Raw genomic sequence first — 21,519 nt, 5'->3', positions numbered from 1 at the left:
TTAGTGTGTGTAAACTAAAACATCCCTATTCTAAATAATGGTATAGCCCGTTTAGGTTATTTATTTCAGTGGTTTGGATTATTCCATTTGAAGATGGGTATTCTTATATTTACGGTTTGTGATTGGTCAGTATTGGTCCTTACTGATAGAGTTTGGCGGGAGATATTCTTTTATATTCTGGTTTTTGCTATTTTTTACATTGCAACCTATACTTCTATCCATACAGGTGTGTTGTTGAAATTCAAACTGAGACAAAGCATACAGACTCAGACCTGTAAGTTATTCTCTTTAAAACATAATTCTTTAAATAAATACAATTCTAAAAATTTATAGGTGAAAGATTAAAATAAATAAATAAAGTTAATAAATAAGTATGAGTGTGTAGAGTGAATGTTTTGAATACAGTACAATGTAAATACCGTTGAGCAGTATATGTCATATATTTAATTGTGTAGACGAGATCTTATACATTGTATAAATCATAAATAGGTCAAGTCATATAATGAGCCTGATCCGCTGATTGATACTACGTATATGCAGTGTCGTGCACTCAGTTCCATAAATTGGTAACTATTTGTTGAAATTCATTATTGTAAATAGTTTTAATATAATCTACATGTTAGAGTAATGTTTCTAAGAGTTGGAAATGTTATTTAACATAAAATTCAGATTTATCGTGTATTACGATTAAATGTAAAGAGATAAAATTGACCTATAGGTAAATGTATGTTATACATGTTTGTGATGTCTATAATGTTTGTATTGTTATAGTGGTGTGCTTATATGTTTTATGTATTGATTTAGGGTGAAACGATTAACACAACGTAAAGATCAGAATATATATAATTAAGAACCCTACAATCGTCTTGGTGTTTTATTTATCCGTCCAAGAACGGTTACATAAATATATAAAACTGATGACTCGCTTGTAATAATGATCATTCAACACCAACTTATACTTACATTGTACCGTAATATACAATATGTTACAACTTGTTCCGATGACCCCCCTCCTCCTTTTCCACCGTTCAAGTATGGCTAATCTATTTTTAAATCAAGATTACACACATGCACTGTATGGTGAACATCCCTTTTACTTTAAAACTCTTGCTCGCTGTTGTTATTACATCCCATATACCATTTTCATCAAATGTGAATGTAAATGCTGACACCTTAAACATGCATCGGTTATTGCTTGCTTCCATTGTCTGCACTGTTTCGGAGAATGCAACTTTCAAACCATAGATATGCCTGACGTCATGACGTCAGGCAATAATCAATATCTTATCCAAACAAAAAAGTCACTCAAATTAACAGGAAATTTTTTGATAATAAAGGATAAAATGATGAATAAACTGTACAAATGTCAAATAAGCAAATAATTTGCAGTTTGGGGATAAAATATGAATATCTAAAATAATTATTCCAGAAACTAACAACAAAAGCCAAAATACATTAGTTCTGTTTATCAAAAAGAATATAATCTTTTAAAAGATCAGTGCGAGAAAATTAACCCACATCCTAATGCTTATTTTTAAGTTTATAATAATTATTTTATTGAAGTGGTTCATTTGATTAGAATACGAAAAGAGGGTTACTGTTGAAACACATAGATTCTTAAACATACCAATGGAGAAATTATTGTTCGGCCAGCTCATTTTTACAATAACACTGCATATACATAAACAGAGCATATCTCTTTTTCCGGTCTTAAATGTTTACCCAAAGTTGATGAATATCATATGTTTTGGAAGAAAAAATGAGTGACAGGGGACCTTCATCCTGTAATCAATTAAAGCAATATGAGCTGCAATTTTCATGTTGAAATCTTTTTGAAGAAAATGTTATTTTCTACTTAAATGACAAAAATATCATGGTTTTAAATTTTTTTAGGTCTTTTTTTGTGAGAAAAGCCATGAAAAAGCCTTCATTGGAGCAAAATTGAATTATTGTCGTCCTGTACAAAAATTGATCTGCTATATATTCTTATAAGTCAAATCTTTCTCCACACAAAAATTAATGATTTTTTCAAATCTTATTTATCATAAAAGTTTAAGTTACAGGCAAACTTATTATACAAGCAGGTTTTTGCAGCAAAATAAAATTCTAAAAAATACAGCTCTTATTGCTTTAAATGATGCACTGATATTTGACCTGTAACTTTGCCCCCCCCCCCACCTCCGTACTAAATACGGTAAATTAGATTCACGAGTGTTAACAAATCATCATACTATCAACAAATAAGAAATTCAGTACCAGAATAGGTGATATAGAAATATTTTTTCAAAGTGGGTTAAGAGTGTCGATACTAAAAAATGTAGATGTACCTTCATAACGCACTTTGAATTTTTTTTTTCAAAGTGGGTTAACTTGGTCCGAAATTTTACGCACTTTGAGAAAAAATTTTAAAGTGCGTAATTTTATCAAAGTGCGTTGCCACACACCTTCATTAAGACATAAAGATGTTGTCAACAACAAGCAGACGATAAAAAAACTATTAATAGTGTGTGATATTGACAAGCTGTAAATGTATTTTCTGCTCGATAACAGGACCTGCTCTACTTCCATTTTAGATTCGTGGAAACTAAACGAAATTTCTTATATTTCTTCAACGTGAAAGGTAAAACTTCATTACAATATTCAATAATATGCTATGATACTCTCTTACAGTTGACAAAATAGTAATGAAAGGGCTAAAGAAACTTAACAACGAAAACTTTTCGAGTTTTAGTTAGGTTGGGAAAATCAATATCAATATATTCGATTGCTTTAAATGTCTGTTGTTAAAGCAATTTTCCATGATTTTATCACCAAGGTATCAATATTTGGTAGGATATGTTTACCTACCGGATTCAGGTTAAGAGAATGAAAAATGATCGATAAATAGATAGATGGACGGACGGACGGACGGACGGAAGGATAGATTGATTGATAGATAGATATATTATGGTGGCATATCTCTGCCCATTGTGTGCAAGTTATTTTTCTATTAAATATGTCGACATGCAAGATAAATATGTTGACATGCAAGATAACTTTGTCAACATGCAACATAACTATGTTGACATGAAAGAAAATTGCAATCAGATAAGAATTATACAAATTCACATAAAATATCAAATATCGCCTACCTGTGACATCAAAAACGCTAGATGCTACCTTTTTATGTCAACATGCAACTTATTTATGTTAACATGCAAGATAAATATGCTGACATGCACCTTATTTATGTCAACATGCAACTTATTTATGTCGACATGCAACTTTTTTATGTTAACATACAACTTACGTATGTTGACATGCAACTTATTTATGTTGACATGCAACTTAGTTATGTTGACATGCGAGATAAATATGTTGACATGCAACTTATAAGTTGTATGTTAACATAAATAAGTTGCATGTCGACATAAATATGTTGCATGTCAAACATATTTATCTTGCATGTTAACATAACTTAGTTGCATGTCGACATAAATAAGTTGCATGTCTACATAAAGAAGTTACATGTTAACATAAATAAATTGCATGTCAGCATTGTTTTCTTGCATGTTAACATAACTAAGTTGCATGTCGACATAAAGAAGTTGCATGTTTACATAAATAAGTTGCATGTCAACATATTTATCTTGCATGTTAACATAAGTAAGTTGCATGTTAACATAACTAAGTTGCATGTCGACATAAAGAAGTTGCATGTTAACATAAATAAATTGCATGTTGACATTAATAGGTAGCGTATCTAACATCTTGGATGTCACATGTTGGCGATATTTGAGATTTTTTATAACTCTTACATGATTGCAGTTTTCTTGCATGTCAACATAGTTATGTTGCATGTTGACATAACTATATTGCATGTCAACATCTTTATCTTGCATGTCGACATAATCAAAAGAAAAATAACTTGCACACAAGGGGCAGAGATATGCCAGATAGATAGATAGATAGATGTTTAGAAAGATAAATAAATAGATAGATAAATAAATACTTTTTGATTAGTTTCTATGAATGTGTTAATAATTATTGATATTTCAAAGCTAAACATATGATAGAGACTAGTCAGTATTGAGGCGATTTCACTAGCGACAGGGGTTAAGTATATTTTGGTACAAATTAATATTGACTGAAAATGGTCGTCGAAATGTTTGATACATTTTAATACAAAAAGACACTTTAAACACTACTTCAAAATTGTATTACACATATATATGTATATATTTACATCTGCAAATATTTTTCCTTATATGAACATAAAGATTAGCAAAAACGTTTAATTCTGTGTTAACGTTTATACGACGTCAAATCTATTACCCCATGCATGCACTTATCGTTTGACAGTTGTATTGCTGTATACATCCGGTTGTATTAATAACCTTGAACGATTTACCTTTCACAAACGTAAATATACGTTATAAGCAGCAAAGTTTAAAAGTTCACTGGGATATAAACTCTTTTGTTTAAATTTTCTGAGAATTTCTTCGATTTAAATATTTATCTCACTTGCAATTGTATATTATGAAAGAAGGATCTGTTAGGGGTAGGACTTTAATTTTTGTTTTGCTGTATATGGAAATTGAAACATACTTTGTAAGAAATATGGAATATAATTAAGTAAGTCTTGAAGCTCTTAATCGATTTATTAACCAATAGGACCAAATCGTTTTCCGTAAAGGATGCGCTATGCTAGCCACAAAAATATACACTTTCATAAACTTCAAAAATGGACCAAACCATTTTGATATCTGTAGGAACCTACAATGATGCACCAAAAATGGTATCATAATGTCTCTTTGAATGAGTGACAGACATGTTTGCACAGAATATTATAATTATCTTAACAAATATTTTAGATATAATATAGATACAGAAAATCATTGTTCATCATATTTTATCTAATCCCTCTTATATATTTATCTAAATAATTTTAGAAGACGACCTTAAATATGTAGCTTATGTTGATTAGCTAGAAATTAATTTGCAAAGCGTTTCGTGAACAAGTTGTTATCATGTATTTATTATGTGCAGTTTCTTAACCAGATTAATTACCGATATTTGTCCACACGAAGGAAGCAAATTAATACACTCTGATAAGTTCTTTAGGTAAGTATATAATCATTTTGAAATTGTTCAGATTGCCTTTTCGTTTTCTACATCGATACATTGTAAGTCAAATTAACACATTATTTTTGTTTTAAGGCACAATAGAGGAGAAAAACGTAATCAAATAAAAAAAATGAAAAGGCTGTTAATTGGTACGTATTCTTTATCATAGTACGTGATGTTAATCGTGTTTTTAATTATGTGTTACATTCATCAATTTACACAAAAAGGATTTTTTTTTTGGTAGAAGATTTTTTTTTTTATAAAACTGTTTTAAACACTTTTTCATATCATAGCTGGTATATGAAAGTATATCCTTTTTTGCAACCCGCTAAAAAAAATTGATTTAGCTTGAGTAAGTTGCACTCTTAACACCAGTAGGTCATCTATGTGTTTATTTGTTTTAGTTTGCGCTGTTCTTATTGGAGGATTCTTTCTTTTTAACATGGAATTGTTATATATGGTAAATAATGCTTTCTATTTTTCTATTATTGACATATTTTTTAAATGTAATTTTTTTATATGGGCTGTTTGGTCTTTATTTTTAATTTATTTATATTTTTATTTGACTTTTTTTATTTATCTATTTATTTATTTATTTTTTTTGCTTTACGCAGAGCAATTTCTAATGGTTTATCCACATTTAATGCTTTTTCTAGATTTTGATGGCAGTGTTTATCAATATCATCGGAAAAGTCACTTGGGAATATCTAAGTATGTTTACTCTTACTCCAAATTAGATAATCTTTTTCAAACACATTAAAAATTACCATTCTGGAAAACAAGACATATTTTCACCTACGTTCATTTTTTAGCCGGGCTCTGCTGAAAGGAAAATTCAAGGCAGCAACTGTTGAACTTTTTTCTACTAGACAGATATATTTTTTTTTATAGCCGCTTACAAAATTTATTCGCTCTCTGACGCTTTGCCGACATTAAAAGCATGAGAGAGAGAGAAAGATATATATATATATATATATATATATATATATATATATATATATATATATATATATATATATATAGTCTTTAAAACACAATATGCATAAAGACACACCAAAACAGCCCGGCTTTCAGTACTTTGATTATCCTTTGGTTTCTCCTTTAGGATTTTGACTTCAGTCATTGTGTAATCGGAATTAAAAGGGTATTTTTCATGATGCGTGAAAATGATTAATAATTGGTTTTTGCGTCGTTGGTGTTAATGTATAATAAAGATGTATAAGTAATGTATCAACCTTTATACATATATTTGAGGTCAGCTGAAATATCACTAGAACGCCCATCGTCAAGAGGCTACAAAGCCCCAAAATTAAAAAAAAAGTTAAGGTCTAAACATAGTAAATAAAAACAAGCTGTAAGATTTTGAAATTTGAGATGTGAATTGTTTCATTAATGTTAAAAAACAATAACTTTAATTAATTATGTGTACCGGGGCTTTAAAGGTGTATTCTGCTCATTTATAAAAAAAACAAAAAATACAACAACAAAAAAACACAAAAAAACAAACAAACAAAAAACACAAAAAAAAAAAATTAATTAAACTTTTTAGATGCTTATGAATTTTTAAAAGTGCAATATCTTAGAAATCAATTGAAAACACGAAACAAGAAGAGTGTATGTTAGTTTTCATTTAAGAGAGATACGACCCCTTAAATAGGGTAATCAAACCAAACATAGAAAAATATTTGAATTAAACTTTTTTTGAAAATATTTAAAACCTTTCTTTTTCATATAAAGGTTCCAAGGCATTAAAAAATAGGGGTTAGTGTGCATATAAGAAAAATATTTGTTGGTTATACCCCCACCATATTTCAGTTGAAACATTTTTGTGAAACAAAATAAGCCATATTTGCAACGAAACACAAACTTTTATTCACCAAAATTTTAAATTGGTGTAATTATCTTGAATAGGAATTGTAATTATGTGAAGAAAAGTATTAAATAAACATATTTGTAGGCAAACAACCAAATAAACTTCAAAATAATTAAACAAATAGTGCTTATAAACCATCTTCTGGGTGCGACCTTGACCTTGGTGTAAATAACATGAAATGACATTAGGGTGGGGTTTTTTTGCTAATTAAATGTTCTAACTTATCAAAGTTTTTAAAACAATATACTAATTACGAAATCAAGAATTTATTTGAAATTTGTCTTTGAAAACAATGTAGCTAGATGCATAAATTTTGATTGACAGTGTTTTTGAGGAATGCAAGCCATGATATTGATTTTAAAAAACTGCAACTTTAGAATTGATGTCTGACCAATAAATTTTCACCAGTATATATGCGTTTCAATTATTTGGAAAAAAATATCAAAAGGCATAAAAACTCTCACTAGCACTCAAACAAATGCAACCATGGCAAACATGTTTTTTTTATATTCGACCATGTGTCATGTGACCCCTGTGACCCCTGTTAGTGGGGTTTATTCAAGCGGTTTCTGCATATACCAATATATTTGTTTATATAGTACATTTTAAGTTCAACGTCTTTGTGGTTTAAAGATCTAGGACATATCTAGGATCTAGGATATATTGTTAGCTTATATACATACATGTACATGTATGATATATTATCCTAAACCTTTTGGTAACATAATAAATGAACTCGCATCAATACATGGTTGCATTACAAACTCTCTTGTCTATTGATATAAGACGTTACATGTGCACATTACTAAATCTGATCAGTTGAAAACATTTCTTGACAAGAGGCCCAGGGGCCACATCGCTCACCTGAGCAACAATTGCCTTAATTCTGATCAAATTAGCATTACAGTATCAAAATATCTTGACAACTAAGTACAGTAGATCTTGCTAAAAAAAATTGAGAATCTGCCAATTTTTATCCACCTCTCTTTTCTTTGGTAAATACCAAGCCCCTTTTGTTGTTGTACCTGTAAGAAGATTTTTCTTTATTCATATATACCCCCCCCCCCATTTCGTGGCCCCACTTTTCTCTAGGGAATCATGGTTTCATCAAACTTAAATCTGCATAACATGTGCTTTCACACTAAGTACTGAGTTTTGGACCGAATACTTTCCCAGAATATTTTTAAAGATTTTCTCTATATATTCCTATGTAAAAATTCAAACCGCCATCTCGGCCTCTGCCTTACCACTAGGGACTGTGATTTTGCAAACTTGAATTTACACAACCCGAGGATGCCTCTATACAAGTTTAAGCTTTTCTGGCCAAATAGTGTTTAAAAAGAAGATGTTTAAAGATTTCCTCTATATATTCCATTTAAAATTTCATCTGGGGATGCTTCCACTCAAATTTGGGCTTTCCTGGCCTAATAGTTTTGAGAAGATTTTTAAAGATTTTCTTTATGTATAAAAATTTATCCTCCATTGTGGCCCCGCCCTACCCCCAAGGACCATGATTTAGCAAACTTGAATCTACATTATCTGAGGATGGTTACACGCCAATTTGAGCTTCTCTGGCCAAATAATTTTTAACAGAAATATTTAAAGATTTTCTCTATATATTCCTATCTAAAACTTGATCCCCCAATTGTGGCCCCACCCTACCCCCGGATTTTTTCTATATATTCCTATGTTAAACGTGATCCCCCTCTTGTTGCCCCTTACTACCCCCGGGGATTTGAACAAACTTGAACCTACACTACCCGAGGATGCCTCCACACAAGTTTAAGCTTTTCGGGCCGAATAGTTTTTGAGAAGAAGATTTTTGAAAAATACCAACAAATTTTCAATAATTCTCAATTATCTCCCCTTTAAAGAGGGTGTGGCCCTTTATTTCCCCTTTACCTAGTGGTGCTTTGTGCCAAATTTGGTTGAACTCTGCCCAGTGGTTCTAGAAAAGAAGATGAAAATGTGAAAAGTTTACAACAACGACGACGACGACAACAACGACAACGACAGACAACGGACAAATTGTGATCAGAAAAGCTCACTTGAGCCTTTGGCTCAGGTGAGCTAAAATGCTCTAAATGACAAAATCATTCCATCTAGGTAGAGAGAACATAGACATATATTGAACACTTATAGTAATGGGTGATAAAAATATATTGAAAGTAGAATTTATCCACTTATCTACATCTGGATTTTTTTTGGGGGGGGGGGGGGGAAGGGTGTTACATCATACAATACATATATGTACTGGAAAAACTTATAACTACAGTAGTTCTTCAAAGGCAGAATATAAACTTCTGACATAATGAACTTTAAATATCACTTATAAAAGTATTTCTAAAATGTTCAGCTATGGAATGTTTGATTTTTGAAGACTTTGTCACTCTTTGTCCACTTCCACACTCTTTCGACAAAATTGTTGCATGCTTTATTCCTCTCCCCTACAAAATGCTAGCTTTAGAGCTGCAAATTTCAAGTTTCTGTCAGCTATTTTTTCTATCCATACACTGAGTGAATATATTTCATTGACAAACGTTCATGTGGAAAAGTTGCACTTAGCAGAGAGAACATTTCCTTCTTACTATTCTGTGAATCAAAATTAGCTGACCATACAAGTCTTTGAAGAAATGAAACATCTTGTAAAGCATCATGAAAAGCATAATCACATTGCAAGAGGATAAAACTAAAATTTGTTGGGTATAAGATGGCAACCCTTTGAATTGTGACCTCCACAAGAGATTGGTATCAATAAATCCTGCAACATGATTTTAAAAAGCATCCATCTTTCCAATTACTTCCAAGGCGTTGACTAAAACATGGCAGTCATAAGACTTGATGTTTTGCTTCGTAAGGATGGCACAATTTCCTTGTAAATGAGATCAATGAAGTACTCTAAAGCAGAGGAAATCTGCTTGATTGAACAAGTTTGCTTTTCTGTGTAACTTTTGACCATCTTTTATATGTATGTCTGTCACTTCAGATGCAGAGGAAAAAAATGGAAATTTTGTTAGGACAAAACAGTGCCAGTAGTCTCCCCGCACAGCAGCTATCTGGGTAATGAGAATATATATATATATATATATATATATATATATATATATATATATATATATATAAGTGTCGGATCTAATATATAGATACTAAGCCAGTAAACTAAATATATAAAGCACTTAAAATGGCTAACAACACGAACAATAGAAATTGTCAAATTTTCAGGGCAACCAGTCGCTTCTTCAGGACCAAAAAATAAATTACATGAGTACAAAACAAAGAAAACAAAATCTAAAGCTACTACTAAACTACTTAAAAATCTATGAAAAAAGAACAGCTACATTATAAACATTTGTTCACATTCTTAAAGAAGGTGTTGCTACTTTCGCCGATCGCTATAAAGTAATCAATCGACTGCCAACTTCACGCCTGATTAAGTTAATTAGCTAATCAAAATTGGCGTCCGAGTTAATAAATACGGAAGCATATTAGTGCCACTCTATATATATTTTTATTTTTTAAAATTCCAACTTTAAAGTTGGAATTTCCAACTTTAGTCTTGAAATTTCCAACTTTAAAGTTGGAATTTCCAACTTTAAAGTTGATTTTTCCAACTTTAAAGTTGGAAATTCCAACTTTAATCTTGAAATTTTCAACTTTAATCTTGGAATTTCCAACTTTAAAGTTGATTTTTCCAACTTTAAAGTTGGAATTTCCAACTTTAATCTTGGAATTTCCAACTTTAAAGTTGAAATTTCCAACTTTAATGTTAGAATTTCCAACTTTAATCTTGGAATATCCAACTTTAATCTTGGAATTTCCAACTTTAAAGTTGATTTTTCCAACTTTAAAGTTTGAAAAATCAACTTTAAAGTTGGAAATTCCAACTTAAAAGTTGGAAATTCCAAGATTAAAGTCGGAATTTTAAAGAAACGCTTCCGTAAATAAATGACAATTTGAACCCCCGTTGTTAACTTGTACGGCACTTATGATATAGACTCGAATTTTTGAATAAAAAGAGATAAAATTAAATGAAAATAAATAAATAAAATTAAGAAAAAAATGATTTACAAATAAAAGGTAGTAAAGAAACTAATAAATGAATGGAAGAGGCGCAGTTGACAGATTTCATGAAATTACTATGTGGGTGTCAGGTGATGTATGGCTATGAGACGTTCATTTTAGTGAAGTCCATTTGTTTGTTCATGCCATCAGGTCTGAATGATTTGAGTCTGTGCATCCAGAACTTTTCCTTGCTCTTCCTCTCCGCGTCTGTCCAATGAGGATTATGGTCAATAACCAATACTGTCATGTCTTCCCATTTGTGGCCACTTGTATTAAAATGTTCTCCGACGGGTTCCTTGATTTTTTTGGTTGGATTAAAGGACCATGACCATATCCTAACCTTGCCTTGAAAATATAATGGTCAAATTTAATTTAAAAAACATCGCAAATGTACGTTTAATTGTGTTCAGTTTGTGGTGTTTGGGATCGGAGGACAAACGTATGTTAACGTGATTGTTTATTTAAAAATAAATTGACAAGGTGATTAAATCGGCCCCGTTCCTTGCGTAAACCTATGTCTATTATACCTGAGCTACTAGTATATGTGAGGTTCATAATCTACTGATAAATGATTGTTTGCGTCTCAAAACATAATTATCGGTAATTATTACTTGTTTTAAAAATGAGATTGAGAGCTTGAACGAAGCTGAATGGGTCAGCTGATATTAAAGAGGTAAAGGTCAACCTCTAACTAACCCGTATGTGCCAGTTGGTGCTAAATGGCTGACAAAGGTTAATGACTACTTGAAAACAAAACCTAAAATTGTCAGGAATAGATTCAAGGAGGTTCAAACAATCGTATTTATTTTTTCACTATGATTTTATAAACTTGATTTGCGTAAGTTTTATATACTATGTGGGTTCTGATTCACGAAAAAAAACATGATGCGGAAGAAACCTGATCTACAGCATTTACATCCACTGAGTATTTTCTCCTATATTTCTTACACAAACTGATTGATTCATAGCTCTATAGTAACCGACATGGCTGAAATCTACACGATTCAATTCTAACTATTAGCTTGTTATTGTTTCTTATTGTATTTTGTAGAACCAAAGATCACAGAATTTGAACTTGTTCCCTGTTTAATGAAGACAGATATTCTACTGTTTCTAGATATTGCATTTGAAACCAAATTTCCATTAACATCCCTTACAATCGAAGAACTTGTAAATCAAGAACGATTGGAGTTCAGAATAAATAATCCAACATACGACAAAGAAAACAAAAGACTCAAAATATGTTACCCAATGACATGTTGTGTTGGCCCCTCGTCCTACATGGTAACGGTAGAAAATACCTTCAGAAAGGATTCGAGTAAAAGAGTACAGATTTATTTATTCTTCAAGGTATGTAACTGTCCTTTCTATAGTAGAAAAAGGAAAAAATGATAATAAAATAAACAAGGTTTTTAGTTCACCTGAGCCGAAGGCTTAAGTGGGTTCTACTGATCAAAAATTGTCCGTTGTCTGTGGTCGCAGTCGTGGCCAAATTTTCAAAACCATTTCGGTAGAAAAGCTGAAACTTGTGAGGTAGCATCCTCAGGTGGTGTGGGACCCACTGGAAGGAGGGGGGTCGAACCTTGGTCTATATCGACAAAAATCTTTTAAAATCTTCCCGAAAACCAATTAGTCAGAAAAGCTGTTACTTCTGTGGAAGTTTCATCAGGTCGTGTAGAATCAACTTTGTTCAAATCATAATCCCCGGTGTGGAGTGTGCTCACAATCACAATGGAGTGTTATTTTTTTTCACGAGAATATAGAGAAAACAATTTAATAATATTCTTTTCAAAATTCATTAGGCAAGAAAAGGCGCAACATGTGTGAAAACATCATCAGATAGTGTAGAATCGAATTTGGTTGAATCATTATCTCCGGCAAGGGTGGGGCCACAATTAGGAGTGAATTTTAACTAATGAGTATATAGAGAAACTTTTGTTTTAAATAATCTGCTTTAAAATTAAGTGGCCAGAAAAGCTGTAACTTGTGTGGAAACATCCTCATGTAATGTAAATTCAAATGATAGATATGTTTGCGAAATTATGATCGCCGGGGTTAGGGGTGAAGGTTGGGGGGGGGGGGTTGTTGTTAAAGTTTTACATCAAAATACATCCATACAATCTACAAAACAAACACTTCTTCTGGAAGACCATTCAGCCAGAAAAAACTTAAACTTTTCTGAAAGCACAAATGCAGATTTGAGTTTGTTTTAATCAAGTGTGGGGCCACAAATTAGGGTTCTCACCAATTATGAAACAAAAAAGGGTTTGCTATTTAAAATAAACATATGTGGATGAAAGTCAAAAGATTTGGGGGTTTTTTTTATTCTTGAGCAAGATATACTGTACTAAAGTGTCAAGATATTTTGACTTTGATACTGTAATGCTGATTTGTTCAGAGTCATGGCTCAGGTAAGCAAAGAGGCCCCAGGGACTTTTGTTTAAGTCTCAGACAATCTCATTTCTTTGTATATGTAGTAGATTAAAGTGCGATAGAACTATAAAGGCCTATAGTCAAGCAAAACTCCGATGGTTTGCGTGCAGCCGCAAAAGTGCGATGGTTCTAATAAGATTCATAAAAGCAAAAATATTGTTTCCATCGGTTGTATGGTCCTTCTGTATGCTTCGCGATAAACCAATTAGAATAAAATACATTCAAATTTAATTGATAAATAATAAGGGGAAACTTAGCTTATGGTGATGACTACTAGTATTTCAATCAAACACTCTCAATCGCAAGTTCTCTACATGTTTTTAGAACTGATCTAACGCACATTTTGGAAACGATATATTTTTGCAGTCCTCCACCGTACAAAAAAATATCTTTTCCAATTATGACGCATGTTCAGTATTTAATTTAAAATTTTTGCACCTTGCTTCAAACGGAAAAAAAGTTCCTGACGTGGACTGTAAGTCTCCTTTATCTTCACGGTGTCAAAATATATGTGATTTTGAATTGATATTACGACATTAATTAAGACATCTGCATGACCCGACATCATAAATTTTGTTATTCAATCACCATCGGCGTCCGCACTGGCAACATATAATCGGACTTTTGCACAAACCATCGGACTTTGGAGTTTACATCTGTATTATTATATAGTTATATTTGTTTGTGTTTCGTTTCGTTGTTAAATACGTCATGACATATTTTTAATGTAAGTTTTATGCTGCTCAAAGCTGAGTTTCTGTTGGTTATATCTATTTTGTTCTTATTTAATTGAATTTTTGCATATATATTCAAATGTTAAAACCTTCAATAGTTTTCCTTATATAACATAATGATCTACATGTACTTGTGTTTGTTTACACTATAAGGTTAAATATTTTAGTGTGATAAAAGTATAGGTGTTTCATACATACTGAAAAATGCAAACCCCCATCAGCAATCTTAATCGTTCGATTTGCCAGGGATATTTTAATGTTCAGTTTATTCTTATTAGGTCTTTCCACCTTTCAGGTGAAAGACCTCTTGTTTTCTTTATGTTTTTTATTCTTCTTTTTTTCTATTTACCCCGGAGTCACTTTTTTGTTATTAGGGTTATCCAAACAATTTAAACTTTATGTAATTGCTCATTAAAAGTTATGGTACCAATTGACCCTGTGTCAAAAACTCCAAGAACTTGCAGAATCACTGCCCTTTGAGAAGGAAATGCTTATCATCGCTACTTCTCTGAAACCATAAGAGTTAGAAACTTTTACCAATGTCTTCAGTACACTTAGAGGGTTTTTCAATCTATTCATACCAAAGGATCTGATGCCCCTTCTAGTTTGGCCCTGAAAGTGTTTAAATTTCCATAAAATCACTTTCAACTTTTTTATTCCTTATCATAGAGACTTTGGATCACTTGGGATGGAAGCATCTACCTTGGCCGAACAAAATGACATTAAGGTCAAAGGTCATTTGAAAATCTTGTAATTAATGTGATTTTGAATCTCTTTTGTTTAGGGTGCAAGATAAAAACTTTTTCAGGGATGTAGTAGGACATCTTAAGGCATTTAAAAATATAACCCTTTGGCTCACTATTTTGAATAACTACAGAGTTATTGCCCATATTGTAATAAATGCTTGTTATCGCTACTCGTCTGAAACCATAAGAGATAGAGACTTGCAACTTTTACCAATGTCTTCAGTACACTTAGTGAGTTCTTCATTCTGTTCATACCAAAAGGATCGGAGGCCCCCTTCTAGCAGTTATTGCCCCTGAAAGTATTGAAACTTCGGAAAAATCGTTTACAACTTTATTACTATCTATCAAAGAGACTTCAGAACAATTGGAATAGAAGCGTCTACCTTGGCCAAACAAAATAACATTGAGGTCAAAGGTCAAAGTCATTTGGAAGTCTATTAATGAATGAATTTTCATATCTTATAAAATACAGAATTATAGTAAGGGTTTTAATAGTTTGCTGGATTGCGCAATAAGGTATTCAATTGGGTCTGCCAGGTATCGCATCAAGTCGTGTGGTTACTCAAAGTGAACATTCATTTTGTACACAGTTAGCCTCTAGAACACTCTCTTCTATTGTTAGGTTTTTTGTTTATATGCTTGTGTAAATAATATTCACTCGGCTCAGTTTTGTTCAATAGATGTTTACGATATACAAGGTATAAATCTTAAAGAAATGGCCTAAAATTAAAAAGAATCTCTATAAAAATCATTTATGGCTTTGTGGTTTTTCCATTTTATAGTACAACATATATTAAAGGGTATAGTTCTTTTTATATCTCATTGAGCAATGTAGCATATCATTAAAAATATTAAGGTGGAAAGACCTCTAATTGTTCGAGAATAATTAGTCTACTAGTATTTAGTGAAAGTTGGTGTTTTGCAATGTTTTGTGAGGTTATTGTTACGGACATATCGTTCACGCTTTTTTAGTTCTTATTCATGTATTTATTTCTAATAAACTACATCAAAAATATTTGAATTTTATGCCTGTATGATATTTCAGCTGTGCCTAGTATTTTTCATTAATATGGCTGTGTCTTGTATTTTTCATTAAAATGTAGATGTTAAGTGTTTTTTATATTCGCTGTGTAGGTTACGCCTAAATCTGTTGTAGTCTCATTTTTCCAATCGAGTTTAGTATCATGACAAAATGAAGCTTAAGAGCTTATCATGATCTTATCCAGGAAGCTTGAGTTTCAATAATATTAGGTTTCAGTCCTATCGCGTGATACACCGTTTTTATTTAGTTGTTGTTTTGATTTATGGGGGTTACACCCTCGCAAATGTAACAACTAAAGAGTAAATATTGAAAGAAGTTATTTTTTTCTCCGTACGTTAATTAATAAGCCAAATACATATATATAGTTAAAATAAGCTTATTTAAAAAAAACATTTCTTTCAGTGTTTTGAGGATAGGCGCATCATGATTGACAGAAGCACTCAAACTATGTTTACTTCAGTCATGAAAGACGACCTGTACAAAAAGTCAAGTCAATCCATACGTGAAATTTCAGGTGATAAAAAACTACATAAATACATTGGAGAAGACTAACAGAGAGAGAGAGAGAGAGAGAGAGAGAGAGAGAGAGAGAGAGAGAGAGAGAGAGAGAGAGAGACTATACATATTTCATTGGTCTTTCACGTAAGCTTTTACAGTTGAACAAAGAAATTACATAATTCTAGATATCTCACGATAATAAACTTAATCTTTGGGTTTTTTTTGCCCCATTTTTACGTCCCATTTGAATTATACAAAATAAAAACAATTATTGTCCACGGTATATAGGCACAGATTTTAAGAATGAAATGTCAAACACAATTTGCTGAGAAAAACTTCTTAAATTAATGATCCAAAGGGTAGAGTTTATTTCAGAATCAGTGGATGAGTTTACCTTTTTGAATCTTGATCCAGAGCCATGTTCTCGTTTAGGATGCTCGGGTTCTGGTAAGCTTAACATTGCAGAGGAAATAGTAAATAATTAGAATAAGAACAACAACATTTTATTATAAATAATTGTTGTTTTTGTAGCATTTGTCAAGTCAATATCCACTTATACTGTCTAAGTGGCTTGTGTTTTTTAGCAAGATAAATACCAAGTATTATACTTTGATAAAAAATCATTTTTTTATTATCACAACTTCTTAATTTACTTTGCATTCAATAGCTTGTAGTGTTTTGTTATAGTTCACTTTCAACTTAAAATGTGTATCTTCAGTAAAACATATCTTTGTCGTTGTGTTGAGGGATGTCTTTAGCAAATTAATGCGAAAATGGGATATTATTATATTGGTATGGTACACACTTTTTTTTTACCAATTTTCTTTTATCATACAATTTAGGATTTAACAATTGCAACCGTTGTTCTGCTCCATACTGCTCTTCAAGATGTAAAAGTAAAGATTACAGAAGAAACCACAAGAAACAATGTCCTAACATAAAGTTAGTACGTATGACTAGGCATAACTGAATATTGAGTTATCATCAAGGTTATCTTGTCTATAATGACACAAAATATCCAGTTTTTGTAATCTAGGAACAATATATGCAATAGTTAGAAATTTAACACAATTTCTAAATCAACGGGGTGTCTTTTTGATGGATGCAATGGGTGTAACGTTTAGATGTCAAGATGGACATGGCCTTTATTGATTTGCAATGTTACGTTGCTATAAAAAAAAAAGGCCGTTAGAATTATACAGAAGTCAATCATTAATTTACAATTTTGCCCATGAGTATGTATTACCCTAGTTGATTATAAAAACATATTTCTTCAATTTATATCTGCACAAATGCCATTTGTGTTCTGTATTTAATGAGTATGCGCTTGTTTACAGTTTTTGTTTGTACGTTATCTTTCAGGAACATAAAACATATCAATAAATAGTAAGAAAATACAAATGTTGAAAATGTTCAATAAATTGCCATATCATAATTGTTTGCTGCTCTTCATACTTTTAATGGAGGAAAAACGATATGTACTGCTAAAAGGTTCTCAAAAAATAATATTAAACTTAACATCGTCTTATTATCGTCAGTTTGAACTTACTTAAGGTAGTAGAGAACAGTAAAGCTAATTTGTTCCTATCGTTCATTTTTTCTGAAAATTTAATAATTTATTCTTTGAAATAAAATCTATAAATACTTCAAAACTAACAGTAATTGTTTTCGTCAATAAAAAAATCTGACCTGGCAAGTTTTGTCTACATCACCCTAAACCTACCATTTGAATCTCCTTTGGGTGGAGAGTAAAATGAAATAGTGATCGTTATGATTTGCTATGCCTGTAAGTTACTTTTCAAGATATTACAGATGTCTGTGCTGCCTTTTATACAAGATACCTTTTTGTAACTTAAAGCTATACACGCTATAATTTGCGTCAATTTTGAATAAAGTGGAAAATGTATGTGTTTGATTACTAATAAAAGTTACCTTTATTCTGTTAATTATAATGCTCAATTCGATCACATAACAAATATATCAAATATTTAACAATAAAAAATATTTATTTTCCTGCCAGGAAAGTAATGCCTCCTCGTGAATATCAATCTATCACGTGATATCGACAGCTAAATTTAGCCTATCATACCAAAACTGGTGAAGGGTCAACATCTTCATAATTGTGATAGTTTCACAAAGGAAAGGATATTTTCAGTAAAGCATAGATTTGTCCGATATACGAGTACAAACAAAAGAAAAAAAATACAAGCCTGTGAGTAGATATGAATACTTCCTTTAAAAAAATGACGTAGACCTGTGTTTTTCCCCAATGTACTATTTATAGATCCTATACGTGTTAATGCTGAAGTAAGGGTATCGTGAATGGCAAGCGTATTTTACTCATTATACATGTATGTATTACAAATTAACAACTGTTAAGCATATTAAAAATCAAGTTGGATATTTAATTAGGCAAACAATAACGACCACCTAGTTCTCCGCGGACATGCGCAATGAGGTCGGTGTGCTCTTCCTTCATCAATATTCATGAAAAGGTATATTTTCCTGGCAGGAAAATAAACAATTAAAAATCTATATCTTTGTAACGAGATGGAATTCACCCTTGTAATTTACAGATTAAGGATAACTTTTATAAGTAGACAAACACATGCGTTTTCACTGTCATTCAAAATTGACGCAAATTATAGCGTGTATAGCTTTAAATACACTGAAACAAATTATTACTCGAAACTTAAGGTAATTTCCATTGTAATATATTGTAAAATTCTCTTTTAAGACATGACAGGTTTGCATCAGTTATCAGTCTCTAAAATAATTGTATTATTCAAATTTAAATAAAATAAAGGAGTTTGATTGCCTTGACCCTGTAATTTAAATATATCAAAATAATTAAAATTTGACCATTGGCTTTAGATTAATTGAGGTTTAAGTATATTTGACGGAGTAAAAAAAATAATAAAAATACTAGATGACGTCATCATATTGGACCTTTTGATTTGACCTTGAAAGTCATTGGGTATAAAGTCTAAGCACTAGGGATAGTTGTGACCAAATTCTATGTCTTTTCTGGGAAAGAATTTCCTAATGATAGAAGTCTAAATTGCACAAAACTTACACGAATTTCATTCAAATGTAGGTTTCAAAATTATCAAAATACTCTGTACCTCAATTTTTTTTGCTATGAATGATTGATGGGTATGATTTGCATTATTTTCTTCAGATAATGGACTGTAATTAACCTTTACATGATATTAAGCCATTATTTTGTGTTTTTGAAAATGATTTTCAAATAATTGATTTCACGGGTGTTTCGTACAACATATATTTTAGATTGGAGGAGCGGCAACGACTAGAACAAGAGCAACAATACGGTATCATACATACATGTACCTGCATTTACACTGAGATTGCAAGTGTTTTCAAGTTAAAGTATTAACAGTTGTATGCGTATACAATGAAATACCTCTGTATAAAAATAAGTCTTTTGAAAACATTATTTTTCAGAGTTCTGTATAAAAAGCCAGCGTGAGGAAATTGAGCGGCTCAAGGACCATGTCCTGTGTAAAATCTGTCTGGAGGAAGAGGCACGTGTTGTATTTGACCCGTGCGGTCATCTCTGTGGTTGTGTCGACTGCTCTGTGCAGCTAAGGGCGTGTCCTATGTGTAGAAAAGATGTGCAAAAAATCATCAAAGTATTTACTTAAAAAGTTACATTATTATGAATTGATTTGCTGTTTAAAATATGATAATATAATAGCCAGAAAGATTACTAAACGTTCTCCATGAAGAATAGAAATGTATATACTACATGTAAATAAACGTCCTGTAATTAAAAATATTGTATTATCTGGGTTAACAAACTAAATAATACAGTTTCCCAATGATAACAGATTCAGGTCTAAGGTTTAATATAGGTTCACCCCCAATTCACCCCCCCCCCTTCCGAAAAAAGGCTGCACATATGCTTTTTAATTAACGAAATATATTTATATCGTGTGACACATGATGCACCCATCATGAATTATTTACCATAAAAATATTGATGTAAAGGAATTTGTGTAAAACGTACAGCCGCTTAACCTCTAAGAAAAACTCTTAATAATTAAATATTCACTTTCCCCATAAGTTATGAAAGGAACCAATTCAACGTCAGCACCTCTCCTTATTATAACCCCTTTATCTTGGTATTTCAGTTCCCCTTTTTACAGTGTAAAACAAGCTCATACAATCATGTTATATTTACCGAAGAGATATTAGTGTAGAAGTATTTGTATAGAACGTATAACGGCTTCAAGTCTGCGAAATAACTCCTAATAAATGCCAATTACCCATGTGTTATAAAAGAAACCTATTCAACTCCAGCCCACGGTCAGACTATCTATTACATTACACCTGGCTGTGGAGTAAATACTTATTGTGACAAGAGGCCTGGAAACAAATAGGACATTGGTCAACTATTTTGTGAATTTGATGTCCAACACTCAATTGTACACGTACCTGTTTATGACAAATATCCAGTCTCTCTCTCTCTCTCTCTCTCTCTCTCTCTCTCTCTTTCATAAGTGAGTTAAATAATGTCTTTTTCTATTAACCTTAGTTTGAACAATGTATCTAAGAGTGTCTTAAATTGATTGTATTTTAAAGCAGCCAGAGCTTACGCAGCATTGTAACAAAAGTTACAAAAGCCAGGCTGAAATGAAAGATATTAGGAAATATTAAAGACAGATAATGTCTAATGATGTAAAATTCCACTTTCTCTAAAAATTAATTTAAGATAGATTTTTTTTTGACAAAAAGATAAATGCATTTTTATAAAAGAAAATTCTGTAAATTTTTAATCAGCAAATTTCACAAACATAAACTTTTGACAAATTGAGCGCTGCTTATAAAAACAACAAATTTAAAGAGAGTTCTCAAAATGACGTCCTGTTTGATCAATGACAACGTCAAGTTGATGAGTTAAACTCCTAGCGACAGCCACACAATGGATTCTGTGTTTCAGGACCTTCTCACTATTCGAAGAATATGTTGTTTGCTGTGTCCTTTTCCCCCGAGTATTTTTTG

General features: G+C 31.5%; 1 protein-coding gene across 2 annotated transcripts; it reads left to right on the top strand.

Annotated features, from left to right (window-relative positions):
• Positions 1-2,509: 2,509 nt before the first annotated feature.
• Positions 2,510-20,397, top strand: LOC128189266 (uncharacterized). Of its 2 annotated transcripts, none has more exons than XM_052860817.1 (11): positions 2,510-2,620; positions 5,041-5,103; positions 5,200-5,255; positions 5,511-5,566; positions 5,763-5,817; positions 12,093-12,391; positions 16,399-16,510; positions 16,870-16,941; positions 17,337-17,436; positions 19,786-19,826; positions 19,960-20,397. In XM_052860817.1, exons 3-11 carry the CDS (start codon positions 5,237-5,239, stop codon positions 20,157-20,159), a joined length of 954 nt encoding a protein of 317 aa, XP_052716777.1. In that variant the 5' UTR covers positions 2,510-2,620; positions 5,041-5,103; positions 5,200-5,236; the 3' UTR covers positions 20,160-20,397. The 2 variants fall into 2 exon arrangements, with proteins under 2 accessions (XP_052716777.1, XP_052716778.1); XM_052860818.1 differs by having other exon boundaries at positions 17,337-17,440; positions 19,960-20,053.
• The last annotated feature ends 1,122 nt before the right edge of the window (positions 20,398-21,519 follow it).

The sequence above is a fragment of the Crassostrea angulata genome, chromosome 6 (assembly GCF_025612915.1).
Source record: "Crassostrea angulata isolate pt1a10 chromosome 6, ASM2561291v2, whole genome shotgun sequence".
Lineage (NCBI taxonomy): Eukaryota > Metazoa > Mollusca > Bivalvia > Ostreida > Ostreidae > Magallana > Magallana angulata.
Note: the sequence above shows the minus strand (reverse complement) of the source record. Positions and strands in the feature narration are given on the sequence as shown.